This window comes from Idiotropiscis lumnitzeri, chromosome 1 (genome assembly GCF_059441095.1).
Source record: "Idiotropiscis lumnitzeri isolate Australia: NSW breed Sydney's pygmy pipehorse chromosome 1, RoL_Ilum_1.0, whole genome shotgun sequence".
NCBI lineage: Eukaryota > Metazoa > Chordata > Actinopteri > Syngnathiformes > Syngnathidae > Idiotropiscis > Idiotropiscis lumnitzeri.
In genome coordinates this window covers 26,967,042-26,983,883 of record NC_142391.1, presented here as the reverse complement: position 1 = coordinate 26,983,883, position 16,842 = coordinate 26,967,042, and the positions used below count along the sequence as shown (strand labels likewise).

Sequence of the window (16,842 nt, the reverse complement as noted above, 5' to 3'; positions counted from 1 at the left end):
CCTCTAATATTTTATGTTATTTCCTGACATGAAATACAGTAAAGTACAATATATTTAATAAAAACTGTGAGGACTCGTCATGAGATAATGTGTGTGCATGTGTGCGGAAGGGAGAGATTAATGGCTTCCAATGAGAATAAAAAGAAATAAAATCCAGAGATGTGATGAAGAAGAAATTGAAAAGGGGCTATCTCCCTGTGTATCTTTCTTTCTCTTCAACTTTCCCAAAACTGCACATTCAACTTTGTTCAACTTATTTGGATTTTCAGAAGAATAAAAATCCCAACCATGTCTCTCACCATGTTTCCACTATTTAGGACCCGTTGTATTTAATATGCAAAGACAAATACTGTTTTTTATGAGCTTAATTGAGATGGTTAATGATGTAACTGGGAGATGATAGTTTAACTAGACAGCTGAAATTCATGGCAAAAATAAATACATAAAACAATTGGGGGGGGTGACAAAACAAACAAAAAAAAAAACTGGCATCGTTTGTTTTCCAAACATTTGTCAATTAATTTCAACTGATGTTGGCATATTTAGAAGTTCTGTTAATGCGAGGGGGGAAATTTTGCCAAAAGAGGATGTTTGAACAAGTGCAAAACTGTTTGTGCTGAATGATTGCAGAATGTTTAGCAGTGATGCCATTCAATTATTCAAACTCATGTGAAACGATAGTCAGCGCATACTTTATGACGCGAGTCTGCAGAACTCAGAACCCTACTTGATTCGTATGCCACTGGCATTACTTTCATGTAGTCAGGGCCTAACCACTCAGTGATTTACAGACCAATAGCAGAACGCTTGTATCATGTGACTATCGGACATAAAAGAAAATATGGAATGGAAAAGCACAGTGATCTCAATTATCGAGTATAAACCATGAGAACTGGTAAGATATCCACTTTTAAATTAAACTCTTATAAGCTTTATTTAGGCATCATTATTTGTCCAAACCAGGGTTCTTCGATCCTGTTCCTCGAGGGCCGGTGTCCGGCCTGTTTTCCCAGCTCTCCCTGCTGCACACCTGATTCAAATGATCACGATCGTTGTCTTGCTTCTGCAGACCTTGCTAAATAACAGATCATTTGAATCAGGTGTGTTTCAGCGCGGAGAATTGGAAAACAGGCAGGACATCGGCTCTCGAGGAACAGGATTGAGGACACCTGGTCTCAACAATTTTACTTTTGGCTGTATCGGGCATTTAAAATGAACAAGAAACAGATAAAACAAGCGACGGTCTAATAATTTTTTTCCCCCAAATCTTCAACCAAAGTATTTGATTATAACACAAAAATACAAGTTCTATTTAAACAGGCAAATGACGGATTTAGGTTGAACACTACGAATGGTTTCCAAGCTTCAGCTTTTGTCATTCGCTCATTATGATTCAGCCCTCTCTTCGGATTTAAAGAATGAGATTGTTTTCCTCTTGTCGAATCATCTCCTTCTCTAAATGAGCTGATTGCACCAAAATCAGACGTGAAATCAAATTAAGGCCCTTTGCCAGTATGAGGCTCTTTTGTTAATGGCATGCATGGCGGATTACTCCTAACTGATAAGGACACATTCAAAGTCTGTTCAACAGAGCAGAGAGTAGCAAGCCATCTTCCTGACTAGAACACATGACCACAATACATATCATGGACTATATAGACGTTAGATGCACTCACTATTTGGACACGTACTTCAAGCTGGAAGGCTTTTCGAGATAGTTAATTTGATTTCTTTGTTGAGGAGTAGAGCAAAGGGCCAAAGAAGAACATGTTACGTTTTGGCGCAGATCTGGATCGAGGACTTTCATTGATAGTAACATTGAGCCGCATTTACTCATACAAATTAAAAACAATCAGCTTAATCGCAAAGTCACAGTCGGATTCATGATATGTGCGCACGCGCCAATTTCTTTGTCGCCACCTTGTGTATATTACTGAATCAGATTCATTCTAATTGTCGGGATTGCGCCCATTATCTGCAACATGCATAAAAGCCACGTCTATTTCCACATGAAAGGACATGCATCAAATTGAGAATGGTGAAGAGATTAGAAATTGCGAAAGAGGCACCTGAAAATTTAAATTAGGACATTTAGTCAACTTGTTAGCTAATTCCTGCTTTCAATTTATAAATTTTTATAAATCCACATTGTTTCTGTCCATTGTGCAGCTTGGTGTTTTTATTTTTCAAAAGCTGATCATTATTTGGGTGGATGCACAGTCTGAGGAGTTTCTAAATGTGTTTTTAGAGGAAATTCATGTGAGAATATATTGATGGATTACATTTTTTTTGTAATTTTTGACTTAAGCACAAATGTGTTTGTGATTGAGGCCCATTGTTATATTTGTGGTGCGCAGTCACTTCAAGTCGCCGCACACTATTAGAGTTTCAAGCACAAATGTGCCAATTTTTTTATTTCTGAGTGCGGTCACGTTTTAAAAACCCATTCAAAGAGCTGTGCATGTGTGCCCTGCTTAAATAATCATATTTGGTGACTTAAGCGGGTGTTCAAAATATAATCCAAACATCTCGCAATCAGTGACAAAAAAAAAAAAACACTCAAAAGATTTTTTAATGAAGTCTATAAGAAATTCATTCATCCATCCATTTTCTACAGCGCATGTTTTGTTCACCAGCGCAGGACATGCCCGGGTAATGATGCTTTGTGCTATTATGAGTTGTGGTCCAGCAGGCATCTCAGTGTCATTGGACAGCCGTTAAGAAAGCCCTGAGAAGACACCGGCCGATAACTGAAGCCTGCCCTGCAGTGACACGATAATGACACTCTCATATCCTGCTGTGATTCTCCTCATCGGCTGACAGTCAAGAACAAAAGGGGGCCTGAATTCATTAGTGGAGGGGCGGTGCATTTGCAAGCCATATTTACCGCACCATATTCAGATTATCAAGTGTGGTAAAGGGGAATATCCTTATGACCAAAGCACTCCCGCTACTATAAATAAACCATACTGGTAATTAATAAATGAGTCAATAACAGCGTATCACTTGCTACCTTACCCTCATTACTCATTACACTCACATACTCAAATGTGCTATATCGCGACCATAGCCCTCAGCAATTAGTTGCTCCTTAAACATCAGGGGGCTTGTTATTTAGCCCAGTATTTTATACTTTATTGGTTTATTCAAAGAGCCGTGCTGCAGCACCACCTCAGCAAATCCCCGCGCTCCTCCGCAGTCAGCAAAGTAATTGGGGAGGGAGTCCCAAAGGGTCCGCGCACACTGCTCAACCTGATAAGATGACATGGCAGTGGGGGCAAGTATAGTGCGGATGTGTGGAGGATGGGAGTGCGGAGTGTGGTTGTGCGCATGCATGCATGCACTAAAGAGAATAGGTTTGCGGTCTTTAGAGACTTACTGATTGGCTGGGAAACCATCTGGATCCCACTACCCTCCAGTTGCATCACCCGTGGGCCCCCCTGTTCTATAGGGATGTCAATATCGGTGCATGGGGCGGGGGGGGGGGCCTGTCCAGATGCCAAATCAAGCTTCCCCTCCCCTTCAGATGAAAATTTGTTAATTAACTGTGTCTCTCGGAGAGAGAGTGAGAAAGAAATGCCCTTTGTATTTGTGCCATTCATTGCAAGCCAGCTCGTTTTCTGAAGCTTTGCCAAATTAGCAGGAACAGATGAAAACGCTATGAAAGGTCTCTTAAGTGAATCCATATCTTTAATTAATTCGGGTTGAACTAAATAGAATATGGACAAGTAAATTACCAAGAAGGAAGCAACCATACTGGGAATGGAGATTCAAACCGAGGACCTCTCGACTGTGAGGTAGAGCTGCGAACCACTAATCTACTATACCATCCATGTAATGACATTTTAACAGAAAATACTGCATTCTTTTTCCTTCACATTTTGAAAAACGTTCCATTTCTTTCTCAATGGAGGTATAGCAATTGTTTTCAACAAAATGTAAGTTTTATAGTTATAATTTATCCTCAACACAAATTGACTTACTTTTTCCACTTTTTGTGTCACTTCCAGAAAAAACAACAACAAAAACAAATTTTAACTCCAAATTAGGCCAGGGTATAAATAATTTATCGAGCAGTGCGGAGGAGCAAGTGGTTAGTGTGTATGAATCTCTGTTCCATGATACTGTACAGTTGACATAAAAAGTCTACTCACCTCTGTTAAAATACTTTTTGAGATACAAAAATAAAAAGATAATTTTAACACAATTCTTCAACATTAATGAGAACTTTAACCTGTACAACTTAATTGATGTATAGACTATTTCTATAGGAAGAATAAAAGTAAATGTGTTTGCAATGTGAACAACCTCATAACCGAAGATGTGGCTGTGTTCAAAATTAACCAATCACATTCAAAGTCAAAGCTCATTCATGCCCCGCTTCAGGTTGAAGAAAGCCAAAAGCATGATGAAGCCACTGTCATGCTTCCCTGTACCACCGGAGCAAAACACATATTCCCATGTAGACTTAGTTACTTTAACTTTTTGGTGTGTTTGGTGGAAAAATAAGACTTGTCATCACCTGAAGAACACCATACCTGTAGTGAAGCATGTTGATGGTATTTCCTTCAGCAGGAGCTGGGGCCTCAGTCAAAGCGGAGGGAATTATTAAGCGTTCACACAAAACCTTCAGGCTAATGCTATAGAAAGTAAAAGAAAAAAAGTCAGGATATGACGACTAGACAGCTGAAATATATCTAGGCTAAACCAGAGGCACTTGAAATCCCTGTCAGGTGTGAGTTGAATGTGATTGTTTCATTCTGAACACCGCCACCTCCCACTTAGAAGAGAGATTGAACACTTCTAAAGCCACATTATTTCAATTGGTTCTTTTTACGTCTCCCCACCGAAATTTTTTTGTATTTAATTTTTTTTTAACTATTCGCATTGCGCAGTTTATAGGTCACAATGATGGTGCAGAAAGTTTTGAAATTATTCATCCTAGCATCATCTCAAAACTGGCATTTGAACAGTGGTGTGTAGACTTTTCATTCAATGAAAACTTCTCATGTAAGTGATAAATGTGCGTGAGACTGGTGATACAAATATTGCAACGTCATTTATGTACACTTATTCTGTGCACTGAAACGAAGTGATCGTATCCTGAGGTGATGATAAAACGAAGGTGAGTTGCATTGGTTCCATTGAGCTGGAAAACAAAAACAAGTAAGGACAACAAGTTAGGTTTTGCCCCCGAGTTCATTTCATGAATTCAATTTGACATTATCGTGTTGAACGTACTGAAATAGAATTTGTCTGAAGATGTCCCTCAGTGAGTTTCAATTCTGCAGGAAAATCAGTTCATTAGAATCTGTAAAGCAAGTGAATGACTAATACATGCATGTATTCATCATCCCTACCTTTCTCTGCCACAAACTCAAAGTGAGAGGCGTTTTGTGATGTGTTCTTTTCTACTTTTAGATGCTTGACTGCAAAAACAAAGCGAGAAGGAAGAGTCATCAGCCCTGTCCAGAAGATTTAATTAACTTATCACTAAATTTCCCTAAAATGAAATGAACAATGGCTGTGTTTGGTTTTAGGATACAGCCTTGGAGAACATCTAACAAAGCGTGAGTCATTTGTTAGGCTTTGTCTGAGGGCATCATTAAAGAAGAAGAGAGGCCCATTTTTTAACTCATTTTTAGGAACACCTGAAGCCTTAAAGAGAAAATAACTTTATTTATGCCGCATTAAGCAAGCTTGTTATAGACTTCGAATGACATATATGCATGTGGCTTCACTCCCCTGAGCGGAAAAGAAAATAGACTTAAGATTTAGATTTAACATTTACATTTGACATTCAGATTTACATTTGCCATTTAGTGTTAGCTAGAGCAACTTTAGATGCAACACTTAATATTTAAGTGCAACAAAATAATTTGACCTAATTATTGAATACATCTCTATTCTTTAAGTTGACAAATATTGTAAACATGCCCAAAAAAAATTGTCTAAAAAATTCACACCATTTTTTTAAACATCATTTGTAGGTAAATGTCACAAAATGTTGCTATTATTTTCAGATAGCCATCTTATGGTGTGCCAAAGTATAAACATAAATAATTTATTCTCTAAATAAATATAAACATAAATTTATTTTAATTAGTTTCTCAAGCTATTTGGCTGTCAAAAACATCCTGAGCTAAAATACAAAATAAAATTTTATTTAATGAGATGCAATATAAGAGTTGCTTTAAAAAAACACTTATAAAGAAAGCAATATTCACTTGACTGATACCGCCAAATATAAATTATTTTACAACAACAATTAAATACTCATTACACTCACAACAGTCGCAATTAATTTGAGTATTGGGCTACATGAGAGGGAAAATCATTAGAAAAACTCATCAATAATTAACATTAAATTATTACGTCTCTTATATTGTCAATGAAAAGTGAATCTTATTGTTTATTGCAAAATATCTTGTATCGGTCCTCATTACATGGGGCAACTCCACCTAATTGTGTGGAATGTTAATGTAGATCATGTTGGCTTTATCTATTTTTTAACCAACCGTTATAACTCTCCAAGGTCACTGAAGAAACGTTTGTCGGGTCAGAAAAGCGAATGATGAACTCTTGAGGAAACATTCCCGTGGACATCCAAAATGTGTTGGTGTTTCTGGTTCAAAGATATAAAATAACAAAACACAGGTAGGACTAAGTGTAGTCAACTGGACAAGTTTACAGCATGGAACAGTACAATACTCGCAAAACAAAATCAAACTGAAGCGCAGTCCCTTACCCGTCAATAATATTTTCCGGCGGGTGGTTCTCGTCGTTGGAAGCAGCCACAACGACTTTCGCTCCCAAAGAACGAAGAGAGGACGCAGTCATTGTGAAAGAAAGGTAAACAACATAATACAACCCCAAGTGCGGTCTTAACATGCAACGCTTTCGCTTAAACACACAAACAACCTAACGTTGCCACGCCAACCCGCGGCGTCGCATGATAATCACGTCACGGCGCATGTACACGTCACATGCTCGACTTGTGTCGCTCGTTACCTTTTTAGCGCTTAGCTGTGAATTTATTCTGTCCTTTTTTATGGCGAATGGATGTAAGGATGTGTTATTCCTACGGGGTGCTGGGCAGGTGAGTCATGTTGCTAAATAGTAATATTATAAACCACACATCGGTGAACGCGATGCTTTTCTATGACATTAGAGACTTAGCTTGATAAGCTAACAAATCAACACGCCGTAGTACTTTAAAAGTTCCATGTAAAATCAAGATTTAAGATTTCCCCAAATTACATTTTGGTGAGGTAAACTGTGTACCTTGTCTCGCTGGACTAGAGGAGCAGTATAGCAGTTCGAAACGCACCCCTTTTAAATTGTTGCCCTGTAAACTGTCCGGTTTACACGAGACCTGACATATATTTTTAAAATAATTTTAGTGAGGCAGGTATCATTTTCCGTTAATAAAGATTAAGCCAGTTAAGTGAAAATACACGTTCTGAATTGCATCCAAGTCAATGTCACGTTGTTCATCTTCATCCTATTTATCGAAAGGTTGGTTGGTTGCACATGCCCTCTGATAGCGTAGTAAGCGGTATGGAAAAGGGATGAATGTAATTCCGAAGCAAAATGTGACAATTTGGCACGCAAAACATGCGTGGGAAAAATACAGAGCGAAAGACTAAACAAATGCTCCATACGTGATTATTAAATACGTTGAATGGAAAAAATGGTGAGGCACAGAATACAGTGCTTCTATCATCATTTAGGTTGAGTGAGTCAGTGAGACAGTCATTGGTTGAGACACACACAAACATCGGCAAAATGTATATTTTACAAGAAATAACAGTTTTACTTGCATATTCAAATGTTGATTCAAGTAAACTTTTTTTTTCTCTTTTCTAGAGTGATGACTCCGATATTTGGGATGATACCGCCTTGATAAAAGCTTATGATAAGGCTGTTGCATCATTTAAGGTAACAAAAATGAAGTTTTGATGCAGTATTGGTCACTTTTTCTTTGTTGGCTACTCAGAGTTATGCTCTTGTTCAAAATGCCAGACTGCTCTTAAGGGGGAGGATGAGCCACAAGCTTCAATCAAAGTCCCACCAGGAAAGAAACGCAAGAATAATAAAAAGAAGAACAGCAGGAAAAAAACTAATGCATCAACAGATAAAGAGGTGAGGTTTAGGAAACATGCTCATTTCTTGGGTGGTAAAGAAAAAGTAAGAAATTTAATTTCCTAATGATATAAACTTAACCGTTCCTTATCACCGTTCTCGTCACAGTGGCAGGTTGGAGATTCCTGCTGTGCTTACTGGTCAGAAGACAGTCAGTTGTACTCAGCTACCATCTCATCTGTTGACAAGGAGAGGGGCACGTGTGTAGTTGTCTACACAGACTACGGCAATGAGGAAGAGCAGAACCTGGAAGACTTGCTTTCGGAGATCTCTGAGTGTGATGAAGAAACCAAAACCACGGTAGACGTGTTTTGCTGTCTTGGGAATTTGGGATTTAAATTTGTCACAGGGAAACACCATTAAACCTCACATATTCACGCGTCTCTAGAGGCATTCATAGTTTCCTGTGTATGATGCGCTATTTTCGATCAGGAGGTTATTAGAGCGGGGGCATTTATATATTTTCTCTCTTCAATGATTAATTAAAGGTGCACCACAACTAACCAGAGTACTGCAGTTGGTGACAGATATTTTTAATTAATTTATTTTTTTGTCAGGGACCAAGTTTGCAACCTCTTCAATGTCAGTTGGCGGCTGGGCAAGATCATGGTTACAAAAACGGCAACACCTTTGCCCTTAAATGCTAATACATCACGTGTCTATTTGATAGCCAAAATTAAATAGGAAAAGAAAAATGATCCAGTGTGCATTACAAAACATGTTTTCTATATCAAATTGTCTTATGACATTTGTTGAAGTCTACATCTGCAGTCACGCTTTCTCTTTTAAAGTTACACTCCAGCTTTACAGATACATTTGTTTGTGTTTTGGTCATGACAGTCATAATTAAGCGCAGGGGACAAAATGCTCAAATTAGGCCCGATTTTCAGTATTTATGTGCCCTGTTCTTAAAAACAATGAGAGAGTAAAGATGTGTTTTCCTTACAATTTAGACGCAGGAGGCAGAATCTTCAACAGAGGAGAGTGACAGGTCAATAGAACCCAACCAACACAAACAGCAGCCACACAGTAAAAGCCAAAAGGCCAAATTCCGCAAGGCTCCTCCCCCAATGTGGGCTCCTGGATTCCCTCCTCCGTGCCCACCTCCCATGCCACCATTCAGACAGGTAAAACCACATTCCCATGTATCATCAGTCTCCTCAGTTAGTGTGCTCTATGTGGTGCCGACATATCACCAACTTGTATACCACTTCCCACGGTGCAGGTGTACTTAATAAAATGTCTACCACAAAGTGAATTGTGTATTGTTACAGCTCTTTCCCACCTTTTTTTTGCCCTCAGGGTGGAAAAAGGCATTCTGGTGGTCATGGACATTTACCTCCACCCTGGCATCCCATGATGCAGTTCGGCCCACCAGTGAGTTTAAAGACAATTATAAACATGAATAGTATACTTTGTGTTTTAAGTCAAATGTTGACACTGCTTCGATTTCCCACAACTCCGATTCTTCCATTGTTCCTGGTTTGTGCCTTCAGATGATCCCTCCGCCTCCTCCCATGAGTCCTGACATGGGTGATGACGAGGCCATGGGCAGCATGCTCATCTCCTGGTACATGAGTGGATACCACACAGGCTACTACTTGGTAGGGGTCATTTCACCGAGAACTGCGTACATGGTCTAAAGTTATTTTCTAGTGGTATTTTATTTATTCAAATTGTTCTTTTCTAGGGTTTGAAACAAGGACGCAACGAAGCTGCCAAATGGACCAAACCGCACCAGAAATGAAAAAAAAGATCTCAATCTTTCAACCAGAAGTGGTCATTGTACGTGTTAGTGAACTTTAATCAGAGGCAGGACAGTTTTGTATTCTCTGTAAATAGATTTAATAAAGCATATTAAACAAACACTTTGCCTCAATATTTTCTCTGAAAAAGCTGCATTGAAAGTTTTTTTTTATGCTGTACCTTTCATGCAATCTAATAGGATCTAAATCAACACAAGACCTTCATCAATGTTTATACAATTTCACTGAATACATCGTGGGCAGTGTAAATCAAAACTGACAATTGGTCTGCCTTCAGAGAGATGACAATTTGCTCTCATTAGATGATTCTGGTATGCTTAATGAAGTGTCGTCTGCTGACTTGTACGCGAGGTAATAAAGTGACGCAAGCTTGCAATAGCATGTGTTGTCCAGCAGAAGTCAGACTCGTATAAAAGAGACAAACATAGTATGCAGAGAAATCAAATCTCAAAATTTTGTATCCATCGCCGAGCCTTGTCCTTGTATATTTATTCCTAATTATTTCATTCATGCTTTAAAGTTATGCTACTTCTGATCCTGAAAGAAACAGCACTGCATCTGTCACTTCCACACCCTGAATCAAGAGCAATATGGCAGACATGATTACAGTGTGGAGACACTTCAATGAATGTAATCCTGCAAACCCTCAGGACATTGGCATGGAAGTAATTATACTTGCGATAGAGAAATTGAAAATATATACGGAGAAATTAAATGTAGGATGTTATGGTGTAGTACATGTTTCCACATTATAGATTTGTACGATGAACATCGTTGAGTGGAATGAAAACTCGGCAAACGAATGCCAATATCACGTTAACCTAATTGATTTCCACTCGTCTTCAATACGATTTGTTATAATTTGTCATTTCCCTTGATCGAACATCCTAAAAAATGGTTCCTACTGTAAGAAGAGCCTTGAAAGTAATGTTACTATTCCTTTTTATATTTAGAATATAAACGGCCATATGATTGTAGACTCGAAAGCCACAGACATTCCTCTGGGTCCTCAATGCTTTGGTTCACTGAAAAGGAAGCAAAATAAAAATATATATTTCTCGTGCTGGTGAAATGACACTTGCTTACTCCCTCTTCTCTGGATCCAAGCTGCTGGGCGGTGTATCTATCATACAGCATGTTTGGAGTACATATAAGTGTGAGAAAGAGGGGTGAAATGGTCTTTCGTGGAAATGTGTCCCTGCATGGTTCTCATTCTTTTTTTTTTTCGCACCATGTGATCATCCTCCAGCTGCACCACAGTCATTTTATTTCTTCCATAATCAGCAGTTCCTTTGTTGATAGCATTTTGTAACCTTGTGCCACTGTGTCACTTGACGATACGGCATGTTTGTTTGTTTGTTTTTTGTTTTTTTTTTGGTTTTTTCGCAACGAGTGGGCAAAAATCCGAGTGGAGAAGAAAATGGAGCAGTTACCAGCAAAATATAGTTTGCGGGATTTACAAAACGAAGATGCAGATAAAAGAAAACCTATCTTTTCCTTCCAGACGGCTTTGAAATGTGCCATGACAAAGCACACACATAAGCACGTTGCTTGTGTGAAGCTGAGCTGCCCAAAGGGCTCACATATGGAGCACCCGAGAGTAGTTGAAAGGCGGGCAGTCCCAGTTGGAGAAAGCACCCCTCAAACCTCAATCCCCCCGATATCTGTCTACCCCCTACTGACCACGGCGGCATGAGACCTGTAAACATAATCTGCAGTTCACACACACACACACACCTCCCAGTTAGATCACATTGCAGCATGAGATGCACTGCCTAAAGCTATTGACACAAGCACCCATCAACAAACATCCTGCTTATAAATAACATTTATTGGGGGAGAGGGGGGTAGTCTTTCACCGCAAACAAAACTAGTCATCTGTACAAGTGATTTGTCTTGGTTTAATTGCTTTTCAATACCACAAACCTGTCATTTGAACAGGGGTGTGTAGACTTTTTATAACGTTAAAGAACCTGTCAAAAAAAATAATCAAAATGTCTTCATGAATTCAAATGGAAGCTTGGCAAAATAAAAGCATCCAATTATTTGGAATCAGTTTCTTTGGACAGATGAGGCCAAGGTCAAGGAAATAAACGGCTCATGCTACAAAGCATACTACGTCATGTGACAAATCACAATACAATATGGAAAATTCTCAGTTGTGTTTTCTGATGCGATTACTCCAGCCAGCATTAACACGATGATTCGTAATGTTTATTTGGCTGTTTTAAGGGCTCCCAATATGCTAATGCCCCACCCAAAAAAAAGATTACACATTTGCTGCTTCAAAAAAAAGTTCCAAAAAAAAAATATTATGAGATGGAAATTGAGCAGAATATCGGTTCATGCCATTCAATACTAATGTTCTTGTCTTGGTGAAGCAGCATGTTGCTCTTGTCTTTTGTGAGACAGCTGCCACATTGTTAGTCAAAAGTCCTTGTACTGTGCTACATGCTACTATATTTTGGGAGGTTTCTGTAGCACAATGCAAAAAAAAAATGTTTTACAGCAATATATAAATTAACCACTTCCATTGTATTTACAATCAAATACTTCTGAGATGTGAAATGTGTTGAGAATGCTTAAAATGGCGGTAATTCCTGGCACACTTATGTGACATACTTGCTGCGTATAAATGTATAAAGGCAACTTGATGAAAAATCCTGCCATTGTTCAAAACCTCTGGACCTAACTGTAAATGATATAATGTTGCTGGTGGTCCAGGAACTGGCACTTTACACCAATATAATGTATAGGGCCAAAAATGTTACTATCGTACTTGAGGTAACTGTTACAGTTCTTTTATCAGGGGGTAAAAGTCAAGTATCAGGGGTATAAATCTATTGTAGCCTACCACTAAAGGCACAATGTGGTAACTTTTAATGAAATGGCCTAGAATCCCATTTTCTGCAGAGTGCAATAATTGCTTCTGAGACAGGAAGGCTGCAAAAAGGATGAATGTAGCTTTGGGAATGCCGACATGCCCCAGAAATGACCTTGAGGTCAATTTTTTTTTTTTTTTTTTTGTGAATCCGAATGTTTAGATAGACCTGTTCTATTGTGAGACTCGCATGCATTCCTCCTGTGGGGTTTCATCTATCCAGCAGGTTTCCGTTACCATGTGGATGTGGCCTTTGCTTCACTGTGACTGATCCTCCTTGACACTTTGACCTCTGTGAATTCCACTCACAGCAGGTCCAGTAATTAGCTGGTGCTGCTGAGGATTGTCAGTCACATTCCATCATTTAAATTTTTAAGTCCTTCCCATGGTGACAAAAGGCTACTTTAGAGTTTACAGCACAGGTGTCAAACTCAAGGCCCAGGGGCGAGATCTGGCCCGCGACCTAATTTTATGTGGCCCACAAAGGTTAAATCATGTGCGTCAATTTTCTGTTTCTAGCACATTTTCTTCACTTTTAACAACATTGAGATATGAGATATTGCCATTTATTTGTTACCAACCCTCCCCTTTAAAATAAATTGAAAATTTGTTGAACAAACAATTACTTAATGGCTTCCGATTTCAAAACTCTGAGGGAAACCATAACTACAATGTTGCCCGTCCACCAAAATTAGTTTGACACCCCTGGTTTACAGCAACCAATATTGGCAGTTAGTAGAATGACATTTACGTTTAAAAGAGAAATTAATTAATTAATTACGAACTTTGTCTTGTCATTTTGACATTCTACAGTGAGGCAGAAACAGTGGCTGGAGGCGGAGAAAAAATTAACCTTATGTTTCATAATAGTATTAATATAGATCAGTGCTGCTCAATTATTTTCTGTTGCCCTCCTATTAGGACTGGAGCAAGAAAATAATTCACTCTGCCGCGATTATATATAGTATAATTTGTTTTAAGCAGCATACACTTTTGCATTACGTTGTATCAAACAATCATATATATATATATGCGCATTTGTAATACATAAATCAGTCCTTTTTTTTAAGTGGGAATTTTAATACAACTCAGAATGTGTAAGTGTGCCAATATGTTTTTCTCCCCATGTACTTTGCTTGTCAACATTCCAATTTTTTTAACACCAACTATGAAGTCGATTTCTTCAATTGCCCTTCTTCAAGTGTTGAATTTCTCATTCTCGAAGTTTAACAGTAGTGGCTGTGAGGGGGCAGGCGAGTCGCATTACCGGTGGAAACTGTGTGAACGGGGCAGAGCAAACTTTGGTCTCGGAGGAGGACACAAGTTTAGTGAAAGTTGCCTCAGTGGGGCAACTTCACTCTTTCAACTTCCACTTTTGGAAGCGACGCTTTCTCGTTTCGACGTGCTCGCTCCCGGGTGGGGGCACACTTGCCCACGCCACCTGGATCGTACTTCGTCGCCTCGTAGTCGGATTGAACACTTTACAGACTCCCGGCGGTTTGTGGATAAAAAAAAGTCCCCGTGGGAGCACGCGTGTGGAGGCTGCCAGCAAGTATGTTTTGTCGGAATCAAACAACACGAGCCACGGTTGCTCGTGGCTCGGCTCTTGAAATGGAGATACGGCGAGGGAAGTTCAGAAAGAGTCTTTACGTGAACACATCACAGGTAAGCAAAGCATCAACACGTCATGGGCGGCACACACTCGGTTTATGGCTCTCGTGCTTTCATTGAACTTCTGCGGTGGTATTTTACGTCATTCAATTTGTGTTAAGTGTCTCCAATAATGTTGTTGTCATCCGTCTTATGGTTTCATCTAATATTAGTTGTCCAAATGTTACACAAAAGTACAAACTTACTCATTTATATAAGTCGCAGCATAATAACCAACATTCAAATTCAGTGACGTAGACGGCCCAAGTATTCATCAAAAGCCGGGCCATGGTTTTACTTTTAAAAGTGTATTTATGGTGTTTGTATTACACACAAAAGTTCAATTAATTTTTTTCTGAAATAGCTGTGGCTTTTTGGTTTTCCCTGTCAGGGGTCGCCCCAGCAAATCATTCGTATGATATATTTGGTGTAGTTTTTAAATTGGGTGCCTTTTCTGATGTAGCCCACCCATTTTTATTCAGGTTTTGGACCTGCGGTGGCAAGGAATACCTTTGCAAAATCCTTTAGGTCTTGAATAGGAGGCTAAAAAGTTAAATAAATCTGTATATAGAACATGTAATTTTTAACAAAGTTTAAGCCACTCTAACATTCTGCGCAGATTGAACATTTAATTCACATGGACAAAAAATCTTTCATTCTATCACAGTTTGGATTAAAATTATGATTTGATGCACTGTTTGCATGGTCATGCGTCACACTTTTGGTCTGAACGAATTATTCTCACATGCACAGATTGACCAAATGTACCGGAAATAGTAGTAGAAGAAGAAGAAGAAGTCGTAGCGACTTCCGTGTCAATAAAAAATAGCTCCATCCATTTCTACTCCAAATAATAGCGTTATTTTGTGTATTTTTCCCGTTTGCGCATCTACGTCGAGTTAACGCTTCTTAATGGAGCTGCACATGTACCAGTTCAGTCCACCATGTCTTTCACTCTCTCTGTTTCTACTATTTTACGGGAATAACAGAAATGTGCCATAAACTATACCTCTCATTCTGAATAATTGGAATGGGCTTGTTCGCTTCAGAATATTCAGATTTGGGTGTGTATGTGTATTTTTATTAATTTATTTTCATTATTTTTATTATTTTTATCAGGCTTTTAATATGAATAAATGTGGCTCACAAGTTCTTCACGACAATTTCAATTACAAGAAGCGAATTCACCTTCACTTTCAATACCAGATAAGCTAACAGTTAGCTTAGCTTCTTCTATTTCCACTACTGTTGCTACGACTACTTTTATATCTCTATTGTCACCGAACTACAAAAAAGTTGCTAAATTCCCCAGGGAACAGTCTTCAAAGTCAGCGTTTTAGAATACATTCATACATTACATATTTTTTCATAAACAATAACTAGATGGGTTACTTTTGGCAGAAAAACAGACAACTTAAAGACTTTCTCCATTTTGTCCTAATTAAGTCAGCAGTAATACGTAGTATTGAAACATTTTTATTTTCAACTAATTTAAGCGGGTAATATTACATGTGAAGTCAAGTACCCCAATGCTAAGAAACAAAACTTTAATATTTCTTGGGTTACATCTTTACCTGGATGTCCCAATCATGTTGAACTAACTCATTTGCACACTTTTTTCCCCATGCAAGTGCATTTAGTTCTGCATTTAGTTTCACTTTAATTACACTCATGAGCTGCTCTGCATTGCGCATGTCGTCAAAATTAATATTTTAATTGCCTTTCCTATTTACACAACACTTCCCTCTTATAGTATTTAGCATTTTTCTCCCCTTAGGCAAAATGTTGTAATATCCCAACAGGGACTTGAATTTCTTGGGTGTCCAGTTGTGGATTGGTTAAAAATAAAACTTAATTTCATTTTCAATCTATTGCTTAATATTCCTCAATCGTTAACTACTATAATTGCGCTGGGATGCTTGCACCAGAAGTAATAAGGGTTTATTTTTTAATTGTATGATTATATTTTCTTCTCATTTCTACTTTACTCTGGGGTTTTTTTCTACATTTTTGTAATGGCCATGCAAAATCCGTGGACTGAAAGTGTGCAGGGGTGTGTGGGCGTGTGTGTGCGTGTGTGTGCGTGTGGGGGTGCGTGTGGATGTGTTTGATAGCAACACATCGACATTCGCTAACAGGGGATAAAACTCTATCCACCAAAAATTGAGAAGTAGGTTAAAACTCAGCTGTTTATCACCAGATGTGAACACATTCTACTTCCGGACCGCTCAGTCAACATCTGCTTTGTGTTAGCTACTGTATTTGAGCAGAGCAGAGAGTCTCAGAAGGATTTCTTATCTAACACCTAAGCACTTTTACACAAAGTCCTGCTTTGATCCTTTGCTTCTCTTCCTGCCTTCTTAGAAGGCTGCTTCCATTGCTGCTGTTTGGTTACGACGT

At 38.7% G+C, this 16,842-nt stretch overlaps 3 protein-coding genes across 4 annotated transcripts in view; 2 read left to right on the top strand and 1 right to left on the bottom strand.

The window, feature by feature from the left end:
• Positions 1-2,554: 2,554 nt before the first annotated feature.
• Positions 2,555-6,998, bottom strand: hspb11 (heat shock protein, alpha-crystallin-related, b11). Of its 2 annotated transcripts, XM_088292336.1 has the most exons (6): positions 6,749-6,998; positions 6,519-6,625; positions 5,361-5,429; positions 5,242-5,285; positions 5,069-5,149; positions 2,555-4,640 (listed from the first exon to the last, which is right to left on the bottom strand). In XM_088292336.1, the coding sequence occupies exons 1-6, from the start codon at positions 6,889-6,891 to the stop codon at positions 4,635-4,637; spliced, it is 450 nt and encodes a 149-aa protein (XP_088148462.1). In that variant the 5' UTR covers positions 6,892-6,998; the 3' UTR covers positions 2,555-4,634. The 2 variants fall into 2 exon arrangements, with proteins under 2 accessions (XP_088148462.1, XP_088148463.1); XM_088292337.1 differs by having other exon boundaries at positions 2,555-5,149; positions 6,749-6,855.
• smn1 (survival of motor neuron 1, telomeric) lies at positions 6,923-10,011 on the top strand. Its single transcript, XM_088292335.1, has 8 exons — positions 6,923-7,099; positions 7,870-7,941; positions 8,026-8,145; positions 8,254-8,445; positions 9,099-9,272; positions 9,448-9,522; positions 9,642-9,749; positions 9,836-10,011. Exons 1-8 carry the CDS (start codon positions 6,953-6,955, stop codon positions 9,890-9,892), a joined length of 945 nt encoding a protein of 314 aa, XP_088148461.1. The 5' UTR covers positions 6,923-6,952; the 3' UTR covers positions 9,893-10,011.
• A 4,034-nt stretch (positions 10,012-14,045) lies between these two features.
• The window catches only part of rtkna (rhotekin a), a 63,102-nt gene continuing 60,305 nt past the window's right edge, over positions 14,046-16,842 (top strand). The window contains exon 1 of the mRNA XM_088292323.1: positions 14,046-14,457. Within this exon, the coding sequence (XP_088148449.1) occupies positions 14,347-14,457 (111 nt within the window). The 5' untranslated portion in view covers positions 14,046-14,346. The remainder of the gene's footprint in view (positions 14,458-16,842) is intronic.

Excerpts from the sequence above, each read along its gene's own strand:
- hspb11 (XM_088292336.1), bottom strand. The coding sequence starts at position 6,891 with ATGTTAAGACCGCACTTGGGGTTGTATTATGTTGTTTACCTTTCTTTC. Across the intron at positions 6,626-6,748 it reads CCGGAAAATATTATTGACGG|AAACACCAACACATTTTGGA; the intron begins GTAAGGGACTGC and ends TCTTTGAACCAG. Across the intron at positions 5,430-6,518 it reads GACCTTGGAGAGTTATAACG|TCAAGCATCTAAAAGTAGAA; the intron begins GTTGGTTAAAAA and ends TTGTTTTTGCAG.
- smn1 (XM_088292335.1), top strand. The coding sequence starts at position 6,953 with ATGATAATCACGTCACGGCGCATGTACACGTCACATGCTCGACTTGTG. Across the intron at positions 8,146-8,253 it reads ATGCATCAACAGATAAAGAG|TGGCAGGTTGGAGATTCCTG; the intron begins GTGAGGTTTAGG and ends TTCTCGTCACAG. Across the intron at positions 9,750-9,835 it reads ACCACACAGGCTACTACTTG|GGTTTGAAACAAGGACGCAA; the intron begins GTAGGGGTCATT and ends GTTCTTTTCTAG.